Source organism: Neophocaena asiaeorientalis, unplaced genomic scaffold (assembly GCF_003031525.2).
Source record: "Neophocaena asiaeorientalis asiaeorientalis breed wild unplaced genomic scaffold, Neophocaena_asiaeorientalis_V1.1 scaffold264, whole genome shotgun sequence".
Classification (NCBI taxonomy): domain Eukaryota; kingdom Metazoa; phylum Chordata; class Mammalia; order Artiodactyla; family Phocoenidae; genus Neophocaena; species Neophocaena asiaeorientalis.
In genome coordinates, this window is record NW_020185332.1 from 4156228 (window position 1) to 4174922 (window position 18695).

General features: G+C 43.3%; 1 protein-coding gene across 1 annotated transcript in view; it reads right to left on the reverse strand.

Moving 5' to 3' along the window:
• Positions 1-18695, reverse strand: part of TLN2 (talin 2) — a 447872-nt gene that overhangs the window by 136602 nt on the left and 292575 nt on the right. Inside the window, exons 15-22 of the mRNA XM_024735251.1 lie at positions 17770-17950; positions 16752-16865; positions 14142-14250; positions 13168-13376; positions 12515-12613; positions 8138-8305; positions 6615-6909; positions 3839-4005 (exon numbers count right to left, since the gene is read on the reverse strand). Coding sequence (XP_024591019.1) covers positions 3839-4005; positions 6615-6909; positions 8138-8305; positions 12515-12613; positions 13168-13376; positions 14142-14250; positions 16752-16865; positions 17770-17950 — 1342 coding nt within the window. The remainder of the gene's footprint in view (positions 1-3838; positions 4006-6614; positions 6910-8137; positions 8306-12514; positions 12614-13167; positions 13377-14141; positions 14251-16751; positions 16866-17769; positions 17951-18695) is intronic.

Sequence of the window (18695 nt, forward strand, 5' to 3'; positions counted from 1 at the left end):
TGTGAGGCAGAAAGAAACACGCCAATTATCGAAATCGATTTTCTAAACATCTCAATTTTCCATGTGAACACCTTGCCAAATTTACCAATTTGCAAAAATCTCTTTCATTAAACTACAATATGTATAAAAAGTCATAGGAATTCACACTGAATGGAACAGTTTTAACATCTGTGACAGAGTTGTTTTGCCATCCTCTTGGATGGAATCTTCTTTTAAATTTAAACCACTTTTAGTAGTCTTGATTTTTGTGTTTTTAGCAATGAAAAAATTATATTTTTGCATTTCACATATAAAAGGATTGTTTGGGCTCCTTTTGCGTTCTTCTGCAAGTTTATAAGAGTCATTTTATTTTTTCTGGTCATTGGGTATTTTCTAAAGCCACTCCTTTATCAATGCCTCCAGTGGCATGCCAGCCTTAACTGTGTGTTTCAAGCAGCAGGAAAGCACCATTTCTGCACGTTACATACTGACGTGTGTGTCTGGATCCTTCCTTAGCAATATCTTTTTTATGATGAATGTGTATTAGATATGGGGTACTAATCTTGGCCTGAAATCTTAGTTACTGATTATGAAATATTTTTTTTCTTCACACTAAATATATTCTTTGGAAGTCTAACCATCGTACATTCTTTATCTTTCAACAAAATTCAACAAATTAAAATACTGCCATGACAACAAAGTATCAACTTTTAACTAAAAAGTTAAAAGAACTTAACAAAAACACTCAACCTTGTCCCATCTAATATAAATAAACAAAAATAACAAACACTTTGGTAACTTGGTAAAATGCCGTGAAACAGTCTGGGGAGCACTACACATCTAAAAACAAATGTGCACATCGGTCCTGGCTCAGTCCTGGTTACGTGATGGTAGGTTTAATCTTTCTGAGTTTTAATTTTCTCATCTGTAAAGTAAGGGACAGATTAGATTTTTCACTAAGATTCTTTCTAGTCTAGCAAGTAATTTTTGTGAACATGAGGGTTTGCCTGAAATGGCTTTCTTTAAACTTAGGAGAAAAAGAAGGAAACAAAACTAGTAACAACCTTAAAAAAATTAACTATAATCCAAAACCCTAATGCGTATTTTTGCTAAAAGGGATGCTAAGGAACAGAGTTTCTTGACTGAAAGAGGGATCAGGGACAGAGGAAGGAAGTTCGGACCCCGCCCCTCCTTGGGACTCTCTTCAGCCCTACCCAAGACATATCTCTAAGGACTATCAGCCCCTCAGGTAATACAATGGTGAGTCAAACAAGGAGGAAGGTCTACTGGATGTCACTGCATGTCACATTACATCGAAAGTGAAGCAATTCACACACTTGGTTGAGACACATTACTGTTAAAGACCAAGGAGGCAGGCTAAGCCGTGGGGATGTTTAATGAATCTGAAATGCATAGGAATACATTCAACATGTTACCTTGGTGATATGAAGTTGAAAGTCATTTCTATTTTCTTACTTATACTTACTGCATTTTCTATTCATTTCACCAAAAGCATATGCTAATTGCATAATAAAAACATCATAGATAAATACAGCCTTATCCATTTAAAATAGTTCTCACCCGGAGGTAGGCATTGGAATCTTCTGTGAAACACACACACATACACCGGGTCTTAGCAGCAAACTCGGAAGTTAGGATCTTTGGGGGTGGAATTAAGGCATGTGTACCTCAGTAAGTTTCACAGGGTTCTGAAACAGAGCCCTGGATAAGAATCACTGGCTTTTAACAGCAATTAGAGAAGAAAAATAAAAGGAATCCAAATTGGAAAAGAAGAAGTAAAACTGTCACTTTTTGCAGATGACATGATACTATACACCGAGAAGCCTAAAGAGGCTACCAGAAAACTACTAGAGCTAATCAATGAATTTGGTAAAGTAGCAGGATACAGAATTAATGCACAGAAATCTCTTGCATTCCTATACACTAGTGATGAAAAATCTGAAAGAGAAATTAAGGAAACACTCCCATTTACCACTGCAAAAACAAAAAGAATAAAATACCTAGGAATAAACCTACCTAAGGAGACAAAAGACTTGTATGCAGCAAACTATAAGGCACTGATGAAAGAAAAATTAAAGATGATACAAACAGACGGAGAGATATACCATGCTCCTGGATTGGAAGAATCAACATTGTGAAAATGACTACACTACCCAAAGCAATTTACAGATTCAATGCAATCCCTATCAAACTACCAATGGCATTTTTCAGAACTAAAACAAAAAATTTCACAATTTGTATGGAAACGCAAAAGACCCCAAATAGGCAGAGCAATCTTAAGAAAGCAAAAACAGAGCTGGAGGAATCAGGCTCCCTGACTTCAGACAACACTACAAAGCTACAGTAATCAAGACAGTATGGTACTGGCACAAAAACAGAAATATAGATCAATGGAACAGGATAGAAAGCCCAGAGATAAACCCATGCACATATGGTCACCTTATCTTTGATGAAGGAGGCAAGAATATACAATGGAGAAAAGAGTGCCTCTTCAATAAGTGGTGCTGGGAAAACTGGACAGCTACATGTAAAAGAATGAAATTAGAACACTCTCTAACACCATACACAAAAAGAAACTCAAAATGCATTAAAGATCTAAATGTAAGGCCAGACACTATAAAACTCTTAGAGGAAAACACAGGCAGAGCACTCTATGACATAAATCACAGCAAGATCCTTTTTGACCCACCTCCTAGAGAAATGGAAATAAAAACAAAAATAAACAAATGGGACCTAATGAAACTTCAAAGCTTTTGCACAGCAAAGGAAACCATAAACAAGACCAAAAGACAACCCTCAGAATGGGAGAAAATATTTGCAAAAAGATGAACTGGTTTGCAGGGCAGAAGTTGAGACACAGATGTAGAGAACAAACGTATGGACACCAAGGGGGGAAAGCCGTGGGGGGTGGTGGTGGGTGGTGGTGTGATGAATTGGGAGATTGGGGTTGACATGTATACACTGATGTGTATGAAATGGATGACTAATAAGAACCTGCTGTATACAAATAAAATGAAACTCAAAAATTAAAAAAAAAGAAGCATCATGACATAGGATAGCTGTCAAAAAGCACAAAGTTGTCTGTTAACTCTTTATTCAAACTCTCCTATAAATAGCTACCGGGTTTTGGATAACAGTGAAGCAGGAAACACCTATGCAAAATCTTTTTTTTTTTTTTTTAAGTGGTGAGTTTTGAGAATTTGCTGCCTTTATTCTTATGTATATATTTATATATACATATATTCTTTTTCAGATTCTTTTCTCATATAGGTTATTACAAAATATGGAGTATACTTCCCTGTGCTATACAGTAGGTCCTTGTTGTTTATCTATTTTATATATAGTAGTGTGTATATGCTACTCCCAAATTCCTAATTTATCCCTCTCCCCACCTTTCGCCTTTGGTAACCATAAGTTTGTCACCTATGCAAAATCTTGAAAGAAGTTTAGCTGAGAAGTCGAATGGAGGGCAAAGTGACATTAAGGCTGCAGGAAGAAAACAGGTCAAAGTGAATTTACTGTTGAAATCTCAAGTTGAAATTAACCATCATTTTCACTAAAGCCAATGGCAATGACCCAATATAAAAAGAGTACTGGCTAAGCAGGGACTCTGTTGTCTATGGCTGAGTCAGCACCACTTCCCTAAAGAGTTTTTTCATTCATGTGTTCCATGATCTTCCCCTTTCCCACTTGAAGAAGGTTAAACATTACCAAGCCATATAGATTTTAAACAAACAAAAAAGCACACTCGTCTGACCATTCTCTTTCTTGCAGGTACGTTCCAAATCCTAACTTTCAATGATGTTCACTTTTCAATTGAATAAATCCAATGTACTACCTTTGCAGCCTCCACCATGCGAGCGGTAGAGTCAGCCAAGAGTTTGGCCGCTGCCAGGAGCTTCTTGGAATTCTCCATGTCGATTTCTGCTTCCGCATCTGACCTCATGGCGTTGACGAGGTCTGAGGTGGCCTGAGCCAGGACCCGGGCCTGGCGTACCATTTCACCTAGAGGGTGGGACAGAGGATGCAGTCTGTTTGTCTGCTTCCTAAAGCTCAGGGGAAACCTCAGGAGCCAGCACAGTCTTGTCTCTATTCCTCTGGCAAAAGGGACGAAGAGAAATGAGCCTCCATGCTCCATTCCTAAGCAATGAAGCCAAGTCAGATCCTGAACCAAAAATATTCCCTGTGGCTGCCAGGCCTGTCTACCCCCAATCACATCCAAGTTCAGTCTTTAAGTGTGCGGGATAAAAATGCCATAAGTAACCTAAGAGGAGCCCTTTATAAAGAGAAGGCAGGGAACAAGATTATGTGGATTTATTATGCGCATTTAAGCTTAGTAAATACTTACACAGAAAATCTTCTTTACCTCACGTCAGAAGCCACGTACACAAAAGCCCCTACAATGAGCTCTGAGTAATGTGCACAGGAAAAATATTTCAAAATTTTGAGTCAATCTGCATATGCTACCTAACACCGGATGAGTGGCATCACATAACCTACTCTATTTGTGTCGCTTGGCTCTCACTCATAGGAAGCACAGAACCCAGTTTCATGCTCAAATGCTGAGATTTGCCTTGGCCCAGTCTTCCTATCAATTTACTCACCCTTTCCTTCCCAGCATGGATTTTGATCTCGTTATTAGTAATTGTTATTAGTAGCTGGGATTTTACTCTTATCTATTTCAACTTCCTTTTGGAAGTGGGAGGGGTACCATTGTCAACATTAAAAATAAAACTACTCAAATATGAGCAATTTCCTCCCCGAAAGGTCATTTGTGAAGGATGACGAAGCATTATTAACATTAAGGGGGAAAAAGGCTTTCACGAAAATCAAAAAGTGCTCAGTTCAAGGTACCCTGGATTGGATCCTGGGACAGTGAATGGACATTTAGTGAAAAGTTGGTGAAATCTGAACAGTGTCCGTGGTTTAGTTAACAGTAACATACCAATGCTCATCTCCCAGTTCTGACCAATGTCCCGAGGCCTAAGGGAGATGCTAAAAAGGAGGGAAACTGGGAAGGGTACAAGAGAAGTCCATTACCCCAGCAACTTTACTGTATATAGAAAAAATATTCCACAGTAAAAAGTTTATTAAAAAAAATAAAAAACAAAAGAACCAAAAAAATCCAGATGTGTGGAGCAGTGCCATCTCTTAAATCACTTAAGAAGGATAGAGAAAATCACAAGGTAATTTTCTTTAAAAATATAGTCGTTAAGAAGTGTTGCTCTGTGCTGAGGAAGAAGTAGGAAAATAGACTTCTTACAAACTCCTGGTAGGGTTGCAAATTGTGGAACCTTTCTGGAGAGAAACTTCAGACACGTTTAAAATAAAAAATGTACATACTTATTGGCCCAGAAATTCAACTGATAGGAATTTATCCTACATATACTCCCCAAAGTAAACAGATATTTTTACAAGAATGGTTACTGCAATATTAATTTTGTAAAACAAACAGAAACTTGGAAACCACCTAAATGTCCATTAAAAGACAACTGGTTAAATAGATTATGATGCATTCATTGAATAGAATACTATGCTGTCATTAAAAAGATTAGTGTATAGGTCAACATGAAGAAACTTTCTAATATATTCAGTGAAAAAGGTTGCAGAAGAGTATGTGTAACAGAATTCCATTAATATGAAAAGAAAGAGGGTGTTGTACATACACATAAATGTCGGTAGGAAGATTGAACATTTCTGCAAAGATGAAACAGAAATTGGTAAGTGGTCAATTCTAGAGATTTAGATGGGATAGTGATGGGCTGGGTCTGGGGAGATATAATTTTTAACTAATAGACTGAAAAGGTGCATTTTACATACATACATACATACATTATATATATATATATATATCTCGTGATGTTTGACATCTTAGAAAAACCTTTCTGGTTGGAAAGAGACTGTCCCTCCTCTCAGAGCTAGCCAATACTTAGAGATAGTAAAGGGTCTAGCCAAGAGCATGGTGGTAAACTACCCAATCCAGAGTCATCCTCTGTCTGGTCCCTATAGCCCAGGAGACAATATTCCTCTGCCTTCATCATCCCAGAGCCATGGACCAGGAAACTAGGGATCACCTCTATAAGGGTAGAGCCAGCTGAAATTATTCAGACTTGCCAAACTTAAGCTGTTCATCTTGCCTTTCCCACAGAAATCCCAACATAGGTGGTGGCCTAAGCTCTCTCCTCAGTCCTGTCTTCTGCCATCTGATCAGAACTTGATGCTTCCCCTGTGACCCTGTATGACACGCAGTGACCCCTGCGTGGGACCTGTCAGTATAATAAACTTCATTCCAAGCCTCATTCTTGCCTACCCCTGTAGCTGCACCAACTTCACCGTATCCAACGTGGACATTCTTGGAACAAAAGGGATTTCCTGTGTAACTAAATTATTAAATAAAGATACCCTAGTTAACGTTAAGTCTTTCAGTGTTGCTGGGACAGGCACACTAGGAGTCTCAAATCTTCTTCCCAGCCTCAGGGAAGAAGTCTCTGACTGAGGCGGATGAGAACTTGCCCTTTTGCCAGATGTCCAGGCAACCATCGTCCGACTCACTCACAATCATCACCATCAGGGAACCCTAAACCGACCGGCCCACCCACAGACCAGCCCCTCACCAGCATCGCCCATGGAGCTGAAGATGCTCTCGGTGACACACATGATGGTGTCGGTGGCCTGGTCATAGCGACCAATGGGCTCGCCTCGGCTGGCGAACTGTCGCACATGCTGCAGGAGATCGTGGAGGGCCTGGCTGACCACACTGGCCGCCGCGCTGACCTGCTTCAGCAGCTCAGTGTCGTCGGTGGCTGCCTGGCAGGCGTGGACGCAGTTCTCCACTGAGCGGTCCACGAGCTTCCCTGCTTCAATCAGCTGCTCCTGGCACACAGGGGAGCTGATGGTGGGGCTCACGACCTGAAGCGAGACAGGAGTGGGTCTTGGTTACCGTGGGACAACTCTGGTCTCCAGCACCCACGAGCATTTCCACCACATCCTTCTGTGGTCTGGGCCTCAGTTCCTTACTTATAGGACCAGGGATTAAACCAAACCATCACTGAGGTTTCTCATACTTCAGCATTTCACTTTGTGATTTTAGATGCCCGTTAACTTTCATCTCCATTAGTGCTCTACGACCATTGATACTACTGACTACTTCTGTAGAGAGAAATTTCTGGTATTTACCCTTTATACCTCCTGCTCTTAGGAACCTCTGAATTGAGTCTTCTGAGCTGAGATAAAGACTATGTAAAAGAATTATATTTTTTTCCAGAGGAATATATTATATTTCCTGGAACTCTGCCTCTCAATTATTTGAAAGATTAGGGGAGTTGTGTCAGTAATCTGTGATACTAGGATGGTGAACGAGGAAAGCAGGAGGGAGACCATCAGTGACCCCTCTGACTGATGCTGCAAATGCTCCGATAGGACCAGAAGTGCCAGGCTGAACCAGATTGCACATCTGTACAATATGTTATGTCATCAGGTTGAGAAACAGATGGCTCCCATCTTGTGACACCTCATCTCAGCAAAGATACACATGGTTGAGTGGAAAGGGTATCTGACGTCAGACTGGCCCGAGTTGCAACCCTAGTCCTGCCACTTACAATTTCTGTGGCTGTCATCAGTAACATCTAAGGAACTCAGTTTCCTCTTCAGTAAACCGGGGATGATGGCGCTTAATGAAGCAGTGTGTTACACAGAGGGTGTACATCCTAACTGGCAACCATGAACTTCATCATTACCTCCTTCTGATTCTGTGCAGTGCAGAAAGGGCTCCCATGGACTCTACGGATCGTGACTGAACCCATATATAAGGCTATAACTGCACAATCCAAGAGCTCTTTGTGCACGGGGGTAAAGAAGACATACTGAGAAGTCCAAAGGGGCGACACAGCAATTGGCATGTAGAAATGGCAATTAGATACAAAAAGGACCACTGCCTGAGGACATGAACAAGGAAAAAATGATTAAAGAACTGGACACCTTATACTAAAATCCTGTCATGTCACCTAAAAGACACCTGAAGCAAGCTCTAAGTCTTAGACAATTTTAACAAGTTCTGCCCCTGGCTCCTCCCAATGCCTGGAGGCAGATAAGAGTGTGTGACACTCTGTAGAAAGGGCTGGGGTGCCAGCTGGCTTACCTTGGCACACGCCACAAGCTGGGAGGTGGAGAGGGCGCACTGGGTGGCGGCAGCAATCACCCTGTTCTGTAGGACTGTGTCCTCAGCCACTTGGGCAACATTCTTTGCCTTTAGTACCAACATGGCAGCAGCATTGGCAACAGCTTTGGCCAAACTCATTAAGACGTCCTAAGAAAAGGGAAAAAAACAAAAAGTCATTTATATTTTCCTAATCACGCTTCACAGCCTGAAAGTAAAGTGTGGTGGTCCACTTAAACATTTTATTAAAATTCCATTTGACCTTTTTCCTTCAGTACTTTAGAAAAATATTTTTCCATTTATTTTTCTGAAATGTCCAGTTAGCCTGAGAGCTAATTAAGGAAGGAGACTTACATCCTAATAACACAGTCTCCTATACATTAAGTAGCATAGGTTTCAATCCAAAATAGGTTAGTGTGAGGGAAAGGCTTGTATTTTAACCACTGACTCACATTTGTGCACTTAAACAACACTTAGAATCTTGACAACATCTCCTGAGTCTGTGGTGGATCAGCTGAAAATATACACTATGAGCAGCAGGAAGGATAAAATTCACGGCCTCCATCATCATGCCCCACTCTAACTTGAAAATTTATTTTTCTGATTTCTACTTTGCACAAGATCCAAGCTGTCATCAGAAACTCAGCCACATCTCGGCCTCCAGAGGGCAACGTTGAACATGCACAGATAGCACCTCCAGCTCAAGAGCCCGTGAATGCTCTGAACATAAGTGATTCTCAGTGTTCTGTAGCCTTCTGGATGGAGATTAATTATTATGAAAAGTGGAAAGGGAGCCTACATAAATAAACCAGCTACAAGAAGACCTCACTGAAGATGCAAGGAGCTCTGTGCCTTTAGAGATCAGTTTATGCTTCAAGTCAACATAAAGGCTTTCTGCCTGCAGGATGGAGAATCGTTTGACTTAGCCCCTCAGATGTGTCACCCATTTCTGTGACCTGAAGAATCACCACTGCTACGTTTAATTCACTTCTTGGCTTTTAATACTGAAGGTCATTTATTTGGTTTGGAAATGCCTTCCCAAACATATAAGCCATTATTATTTTGAACATGTCAAGGCTTTCTCCCAGAGGAAGTGTGGTCAGAAGTCTTTATTAATTCATCAGATAATGAAAAGCACTTTTGATTCTGAATGCAAAGGGCACCACAGAGTCTTTACAACAAGGTATTTTATGAGAAGATATACTGGGAAGAGTGTTTAGCCTGTACAATTTTACACAGAGCAAAGACTATATCTTATCCAGGCAAATCAGAAACCCATGAATCCACCAAATAAGCAGCTTTTAAAACGGACAACAACAAAGCAGCCTGAAAGGAACAGTTTGGTCCAGCCTTTTTGAGGTCTCTGGTGTTTACTGGATGTCCAAGGGAAAACCACAGCCTGTGGTGCCGAAAGCTGAAGATGCCTTTGGGATCTGACTGGCACTCATCTGTCATACAACTTCTAGAAACTGCTCCCAACATGGTCTGTAAAGTTACAGTTCTTGGACATCTATCTCAATGCTCAGTGAAAACAAAATTTGAATGTCACAAATTATTATCAAGATTTTTAAAAGCAGTCTTCCCAAAATGGGTGAAAGTATTCCTTCCCTTGATAGGGATCCATCTTTTCACCCAGGGACCATGATTTGGTCATGCAAACTCTTGACTGTTCTAAAGGGCTTTGTTAGACTCATTTATAGAAATCCTGCTCCTCCTATTAATTTTGTCCCAGAAAAAAAAAAAATACAGTTAGAAAAAGAACGTGATACTATGGCTATAGTTGCTGACAAGGCCCTTGTCAAACTTTTCAACAAGACCACTATTATGCAGCTCATGTAAAATAAATCTTTGTTAACTCTGGGAACATGCAGTACATTGAAAACTCAATAAAAAGCTCCAAGATAGGATCTCAAGAATCAGAAAAAGAAGAGAGTAAGAAATCCAATGTCAGTAAGCCAGGGGCTACCCATAACTGGAGGAGGTTGTAGGATCACCTTACTGTCCTGGTGTTTACCTAGAGAACGGGAAACATTCAAGGCAGGCCTTCCCCTGTTAAGAAAGCCTCCACAGGACCTACCCTAAACTTGAACCTGCTTCCCTAGCACGTCTGCATAGAAGCAGATATTAGGAGGCGGAGTTTACATTGCAATTAGAGAAAGCCCATGTGCAGCAGTGAAGACAACATAGCTGAAAATAAATACATACATACTCAAGGATATACGAGATGCCTTAACAAAGGATTGTGACTTCCCTCTCAATCTTCCCGAACACTTTGGAAAATAAGTTGACTGCATCAAGATAATGAAGCCGAGTAAACCAACAGATGGATCTCGTATTTACACAATTCCTAAGTAGGTACCTACCTACAAAGAATTACCTGCTCTAATACAGAATGCACAGGACACACAAGGGTAGTTTGGGGATCTGACTAAGGGGAAGTCAGGATGGGGACATAATTAGCTTGGCTTTACTGAGATGTATTTATGTGGTCTACAGTTAATTCTGCTTATAGTTATTATTGGACATTCCAGCACAGAAATGGCTTCCAGAAATACTCCTACCACTCATTATGGGTCTCAGCCTCCATGATCACATGAATGTTCATGCACTGAATGTCTCATTGTACTGCAGGATCTGAATGAGTGCTATGTTCCCAGCACCCCAGGAATGTGGAGAGTAGAGAAGGTACATGTTTCATGTATCCACAACATACATGACCATGTCTTAGCATAACTGACACGTCTTGAGGTGATGAAGTTCGTCAGTTCTAGACAAAATAGCAAGCAAAACTGCCCCCTTTGAAGCAACTTGAACGCTAATGGAAAGTTGAATGATCCTTTAATTCTGAATGCTACAGAAATCCCAAACATTGAACCTGACATAGGATTTGGAAAAGGGCATCTTCCAGAGAACAAGGGCTCAAACTATAACAGTTTAATTAGAATGTATTTGTATGTTACTTGTAAAATGAAGACTTAGGAGGATGAGGAATGAAAGGCATCTGCCCACAAGAATGTGAAGAGTTCATCTGAGCCTGAAGATCCCTGGCAGAAGGCCTCCGCACCCCATCTGTGGGGTCTGGGAATAGAGGCAAACAGGTTGAGATCTTGTCTGAGCTGGCAGTGCATCCAGCCAGCTGCAAACAGTGGCTACAGCTGATCCCCAGAGGACATGTCCCTGGTATTGAAAAAAAAAAGGGGTGACAAAAAAGACTGCCACACTTGTGGTTTTGGATATGACACAGACAAGAGACCCAGCTCTAAACACGAAGGAAAGCCTGTCCTATGTGTGAGCAGAGTGTAAGGGAGTGCCCGTGTTTTCACTCTTAACATGTGAACTCAAGAATGATGCAATTAGGGACTTCCCTGGTGGCACAGTGGTTAAGAATCCTCCCACTGGGGAAGGGGAAGCTGGGACGAAGTGAGAGAGTAGCATTGACATACCAAATGTAAAACAGATAGCTAGTGGGAAGCAGCCACATAGCACAGGGAGATCAGCTCGGGACTTTGTGACCACCTAGAGGGGTGGGTAGGGAGGATGGGAGGGAGGCTCAAGAGGGAGGGGACATGGGGATATATGTATACTTACAGCTGATTCACTTTGTTGTACAGCAGAAACTAACACAACATTGTAAAGCAATTACACTCCCATGAAGATACTAAAAAAAAAAAAAAGAATCCACCTGCCAATGCAAGGGACACAGGTTCGATCCCTGGTCCAGGAAGATCCCACATGCCGCAGAGCAACTAAGCCTGCGAGCCACAACTACTGAGCCCACGCGCCTAAAGCCCGTGCTCCACAACAAGAAAAGCCACTGCAATGAGAGCCCGCGCACCACAATGAACGGTAGCCCCCGCTTGCCGCAACTAAAGAATGCCCGCACACAGCAACGAAGACCCAACATAGCCAAAAATAAAGAAATAAATTTATAAGGTAAAAAATAAAAACATTTTTAAAAAGTAATGTCTTCATAAAAAAAAGAATGATGCAATTAAAAACCACCCCAAACAGAAAAAACAAGCTTGGCCATGAGTTGATAACTCTAGAGGTTGGGTGGTCGGTATAAGGGTGGTTGTGACATTATTCCATCCATATCTGTGTTTGAAGAAAGTGTAGCATGCTTACTAGTGAGAACAGCTAAGTAAGTGTTTCAAAGTGGTGATGCACGATGTAAGTGAAATGAGTCTTTCAATTAAAAATTCTTTTTCTTTAACACATAAAGACCACACTCCGAGATAATCCACCTTCATCTTTTTTTTTTTGTCTCCTCAAGGAAGACTCAGTTTTTCATTACCTTCTCCCTGCTTGGGTCTAAGGCCATCGCTTAGGCTCCAAGGTTATGGGCTGCAAATATGTTACCTGGAATCGCTCATCAGTCTCATTCTCTCCGATCTGCCGCAGAAGATCTCCACTGGCTTGTCCAATACTTCCAGCGGCGGTCAAAACTGTCTGTCGAGGCTACGAACACAGAGCACATCTTAGTGGGAAAGAGAATGCATTGCCTCCCCAGCGTCATCAGACGGGGCAGTGCAGGAAGAAGAATCCTACAGGATGGCCACCTCCTGCACCTCAGTGAGACTCTTGAACTATCTGCCAGACTGGAGACATCCACGTCCTGGTGGAATCTATGCAAGGAAATGCCTGTGGCTCACAAACCAGCCATGGCTGCATAGATGTGAAATGCTCAAATAATGAGCCTCATTCAGCTGGTAGGAAATTAGCGTACAGACTTGTATCCCCCTTAAATGTGTATTGGTCATGTGTGTTAGTTTCTGAGGTTACATCTAATCAAGTACCCTTGGGTGGGGAAAGGAGGCTTCCTACTAAGAGCTCAACCAGTCTCAAAGGTTGAACCATGGTTTCTGCACCCAGTTCACCAACTCCAAACCCCAGAGGGTGGGAACATGAGTCATCAGGATGGAAGGGACTGTTCAGGAAGCAAGAACCGCACGGGACCCAGAGGCTGCACCTCCCTCATCAGAACCCGAGAGACTGATGGCCCCAAAGCTCACCTCTCCAGAAGTCGGCTGCACAGCTTTCAGCAAATCCGACACGGCCCCGGCGAGGGTCCTTGCAGCTCTGAGCAAGTCCTCCCCGCTGCCTACCTCATCGTCCATGAGGGCCGCCAACAGCTTCACGCCCTTGGACATCTCCGTCAGGTTGGAAGAAATGGTGGTGATGGCACATCCCACAGCGGTGTAGTCGGTGTCTGCAGGGTCACCTGGGACAGAGAAGGACTATCACCATCAAAGGAGGGTGGTGAAGGTTGAGGGGAGCCCAGGTTGACAGGAAACAGGGTAACACTGGCAGCAGAACCCTGCCCCCACCAACGACGCCCCCATCCTGCAGGAGTCAGACGTCTCCCCATCTCCAAGGTACTGCTCTTCATGGGGTCCTTTTACCCCGAGGCCTCATATATTAAGATACTGAGCATGTGCACCTTTAAAATTCCCAAGGAAGAACCAGCATCTCACGGCCCTTTTCAGAAGGCTGCTCCAAGGTCAGCCGCTTGGAGAGGTCAACTCTACCCCTGAAACACTGCAACGCTGCTTGGTGAAGCCAAGATCTTCCCTGGCTCTCATGTGACAGTGCAAGGCTGGGAGTTGTGCTATACAGAGGAGACCATGGCTGGACAAGATAGAAGAAGGCACCCATGATGGCTAGTCATCTAAAACCATTTTGAGACTGTAAGCTCTCAGAAGGGAGAAACTGGCCTCGATACACTTTGAAGTATGTCCAGCAGCTTGACGAACAATGAGAAGAGCTGGATACGTGGTTTTTACTGATGATGCATGATACAGACAAAAAGGTATGAGATGTTCACCACATTTCTCCTGGGTCAGTGGGAGAAAACGTCTGAAGCATTGTGAGGGCCTAAAAATAGACTCTTCTCTCAGAATAGGGAAAATCTGTTGTTTCAATCAAAGAATAAGAACTTTTGTTTTTAACAAAATCACAATACACCACAAATTCCTCAGGGACTTACCGGCTGTGAGGTTAACAACTGAAGCTGTTCCAGCTGTGATGGCATCGACTTGAGAGTGGATTTCATGTTTGGATTCGTCGACTTTATTCTGAACCCATACCCTAGACGCCTGCAAAACCAGACAACTTCATGACAAAATTGCTGCACAGGATTGCCCAGGAAACCAGAGAAGTTGTGCCATAAAATGAGACCAGCGTTTTGGCCACACTATTTTCACTGGGCCAGCACCAACGAGGCCCTTAAAAGTCACCTTGAACGATGTCCTTAACAGGCTTCTTGCTCATTCACTCACGCTGAATGGCATGTAAATTCTCAGTGCTTTTTACTCACGTTATGTTTTCTTTAAGATCTTGGAGAGAAAAATTCTGTGACTTTATGTAGGTAAATTCAATTTAAAAATTGAAAATAATTAGTATCTCATGGGGCTTCCCTCGTGGCGCAGTGGTTGAGAATCTGCCTGCCAATGCAGGGGACACGGGTCCAAGCCCTGGTCTGGGAAGATCCCACATGCCGCGGAACAACTAGGCCCGTGAGCCAGAACTACTGAGCCTGCGCGTCGGGAGCCTGTGCTCCGCAACAAGAGAGGCCGCGACAGTGAGAGGCCCGCGCACCGCGATGAAGAGTGGCCCCCGCTTGCCGCAACTAGAGAAAGCCCTCGCACAGAAACGAAGATCCAACACAGCCATAAATAAATAAATAAATAAAATTATATATATATAAAAAATTAGTATCTCATAATAATACCACACAGTGGCAACAACAACTGTTGCTAATCTTCATCTTGTTTTTTAGAGAATGGGGTTAGAATTAGGGTGTCCTAGCTCATGCGTGTTCTATCAGTGTAGCAATTCTCTTTTGTTCACAAGATGAATGTCATGTTGACGTGGCACCTTCCCTGGTAGGGTTTTGGGAGGTGGTTGTCAAGACCCCTGCTCTGGATCCAGCTCTACCACTAACAAATGATATGACTTCGAGCACATTTCACCCAACTCCCGTGCCTTTCATTTCTTCTACTGTGGAATCTCACTCAGTGGTCTTTTAAAACCTTTCTAGTTCTTATACTTCATGTTCACTTGACCCTATAAATAGCAAATTCTGTTTTTGGCTGTTTCTGGTCTCAGCCAATAAATGCTCATTTATACACTGGTAACGATGATCCTATGGTAATATAAGGTGCTGATCTGCTTCCCAAAACATTCCCAAAATATTAATCTTGGTTCAGCGTATGTCTAGCACTAAAATATTTTATATACTAACTCTTTGAAAATTGGTGAAGCAAGAATATTAAATCCAGATATTTTAAAACTTTCTCTCACAACTGTGCTGGATATGGGAGTCTGCCATATGTATTTTTACTCTCAAGCTCCCCAAAGCAAAATATTTAATGACTTCAGGGGCCTGGGAGAAACAGCACTAAGGATGCTGCATCCTGCAGGTACACAAGTACACAAATGAAAAACACCGAGCAGGGAAAACTTGGAGGCAGTTAGCCTGGCTGGACAAGATGAGGCTACAAATTGTGTCTTGGTTCTGGCTCTACGATGGTCAGGCAGTCTTAAAGCAGTGGTCTTCAACCCTGGCTGCATATTAGAATCACAATAGGGAGATGAAAACCCACTGATACTCAGGCCCCACCCACCGGCAACACTGATTTGTTTGGTCTGACCTGGGCCCTAGGCTTCCTCCTTAAAACTCCTCAGGTGATTTTAACGTGTGAAGCAGGGCAGGGAAGGACAGTGATAGCCAGTGGTTTGCAAATGTGTACACAAAACAGTCAGGAACTTTACTAAAATGCAGATTCTGGTTCAGAAGTTTGGGGTAAGGCCTAAGATTCTGCACCTCTCGCAAGATCCTAAGTGCTGCCAATGCTGCTGGCCTGTGGATCACAATTTAAGTAGCAAGGGGCTAGACAATTTCATGCAGCAGCAGCTACAGGAAGGCAGCTAATCGCCCTGCCTCGCTGAAAAGCTCAATCGTAGTAACCCAGTGGTTTGTGAAGCATGGTCTCTGAACAAGTAGCTGCAGCCCCTGAGAACTTGCTGGAAATGCAAATTCTCAGGCCCCACCCCAGACCTACTGAGTCAGAAACAATGGGGGAGGGGCCCAGCAATCTGTTTTAGCAAGCCCTCTGAAAGACTGTGATGCTTGCTCAAGTGTGTGAACCATTGGTAAATACTAACAACAAACCCAGCTAATACTCACCGGGCTCTCACTACGTGTTAGGTGCGGGGCTGAGAACTCCTTACATGATTGGATTGTTGGGTCTTTACAACAGCCCTCCTCAGGGATGACAAAATGGAGGCTTAGAGAGAGTAAGCTGCCCAGATTCACACAGCCATTGAGCAGTAGAGCTGGAATTTGGGTCCAAATGACATGACTCGAGTCCAAGTTCTTAGCCCTTATGGGGTACTGCCAACAGCCCGTAGCACCCTATGATTCTCTCCTCCTGTGGTGCAGCCTAGAGATGGAGACTCCATCTCTTGAAAAAATATGGACTTCCAACTCACCTAGCTGGAGACAGAGATTCACCTCACTGAATCCAGCCAGAGCACAGAACCCTGTTTTCTGCCAGGGCAGAGACATTGAATAAAAACACTGAACAACATTTACCATATCCTGGCCGAGAGGCGGCAGGGAGTCAAGTTCACTGAGGTCGTCCTGGGCCTGCTGGACAGCGTGCATGCTTGTGTTGATGGTCCCCATGAGGGCCTGCTGGGCCGAGGTCTGCAAAGGCAGGTAACACAAGGGGTCACACCCCACTCCTGGACTGGCAATGCAGGCTCTACATGAGCAAGGAAAGTGGACCTGAGATCATGAGAAAGCAGCCCAGGGTACGTCTCAACAAACTACCTGAACCAGCTCCTATTTCAACGGGGGGCCAGTAGGTATTATAATACATTAATAGGACACTAAATATGAGTGTTTGCAATAGGGTGATTCTCATCAGCAGAGTGTGGAAAACAAGAAGGCTCAGGAAGAGTCCCTGCAGGGGAGCTCAGGGGACCCAATCCTGCAGTGCTCAGGACAGAAGGTCTCCTGCACAGGAATCACATGGGTGTGTTACATCAGAACTCTTCTTGGTAAATAAGATTCCACCCAAACCTACAGTCAACATGCTTCTCCACTCAAATCACCTCTGACCTTTAAGGCTCTTCTGCTTTCAAAAAGTTCTTGCCCCAAAGCATGGGATTCCAGAGCAGGCCTGAGAGAGGTCCCGAGTCAGGTAGACCAGCAGAGCAGAAAGAACCAATGATCCGCTGGGGGGGAAATGTGTGGATCGGAAGAGACTTGGTCTACTTCTAAGCCTCTCTGAGGGGTATCTGGGCCGATGAGCAGGCAGAGGAGCAGGGTCCTATCCCTCTCTCGCAAACCACGTGGAGAGGCCACCGGTCCTTGTCCAGCCCTAAAGGACACCTGTGGTCCTAGACAGGGCATTGCCAGAGCCACCCATTTAAAAGAAAACACACTGGGAATTAGGCATTGGGACTGCACAGCTGAAGAGCCAGGATTCAGACAGGAAGTAGGGAGAGTGAGGATGACACACACAACCTATCACCAGGCTGGTGTGGCTCCCTGGACACCAAAGGCAGCATAGTGACGAGCAGGGCAAGTCCCCTGGTAGCCTCACCAGCGGGGGCATGTGGCCTCGGTGCATCTGTCCAACCATGACCTGCTGCTGTGGGGAGGGCATGCTTCCAACATTGAAGGTCTCAGGCCCGCTGGAGCCGGAGCGCATCACGGCCGGCAGTGCCACTGAACCATGCTCCACCTTCCCGGTGCGATTGAACTGCTGCTGCAAGATGGTGGACCTAGGGGGACAGGCACTTTGGTCACTGCGAGGTGGTCATTCACAGGGAGTGTAATAAGATACCACAGGTGTCACCAGTGTTCACTGCTTCATGCTATGGCAACCAGTTTCCAAGAAGCAAATACAGACAGAATTGTGAACGAAGTAGCAGCACTAAAATGTTTCAGCAGAACCCTGAGATGAATGAATCCTTTTATAATCAGTAATATAAATAACTACTCCCAGTGTATCTAGTTGATAGGTTCATGGCATTATGCTATTAGTTGTTCTTAAAAAAGACACAAAAAATAATGATGTTCTAGGCATAAGTGAATGTTTTGGATACACTGATCTATTATTTCGTAAATTCTACCTGAAATAGCATTCATTCAACATGTTATCTACTGTGTGCCACGTTCTATTCTAAGCCCTGGGGACAGAGACCATTTATCCTTAGCTTGAAGGAAGAAGCGTGGAAAAGAACTTAAAATCTCCCACAGCTTAGCTCCCCTTCCCCAGGTCAAAAGCCATTGACCACAAAGGCTGTTTCAACACCTTAGAAACTTTGATGATTGGCAGACTTTGGCTCTCTTTCAGATCATTTCAACTTAAGTCTGGGAAGACTCCTAGGGCATCTAATAAAAAAATTGTCAGTTTTTTTTTACTTCTTGATATTTTCCTAGAATGAGCAGTGAGTGTAAAGGACTTTGAGCATATGAAGGTAAGAATCTGAGGGTGACACAGGTGCCTCATAGCCCAGTGGACAG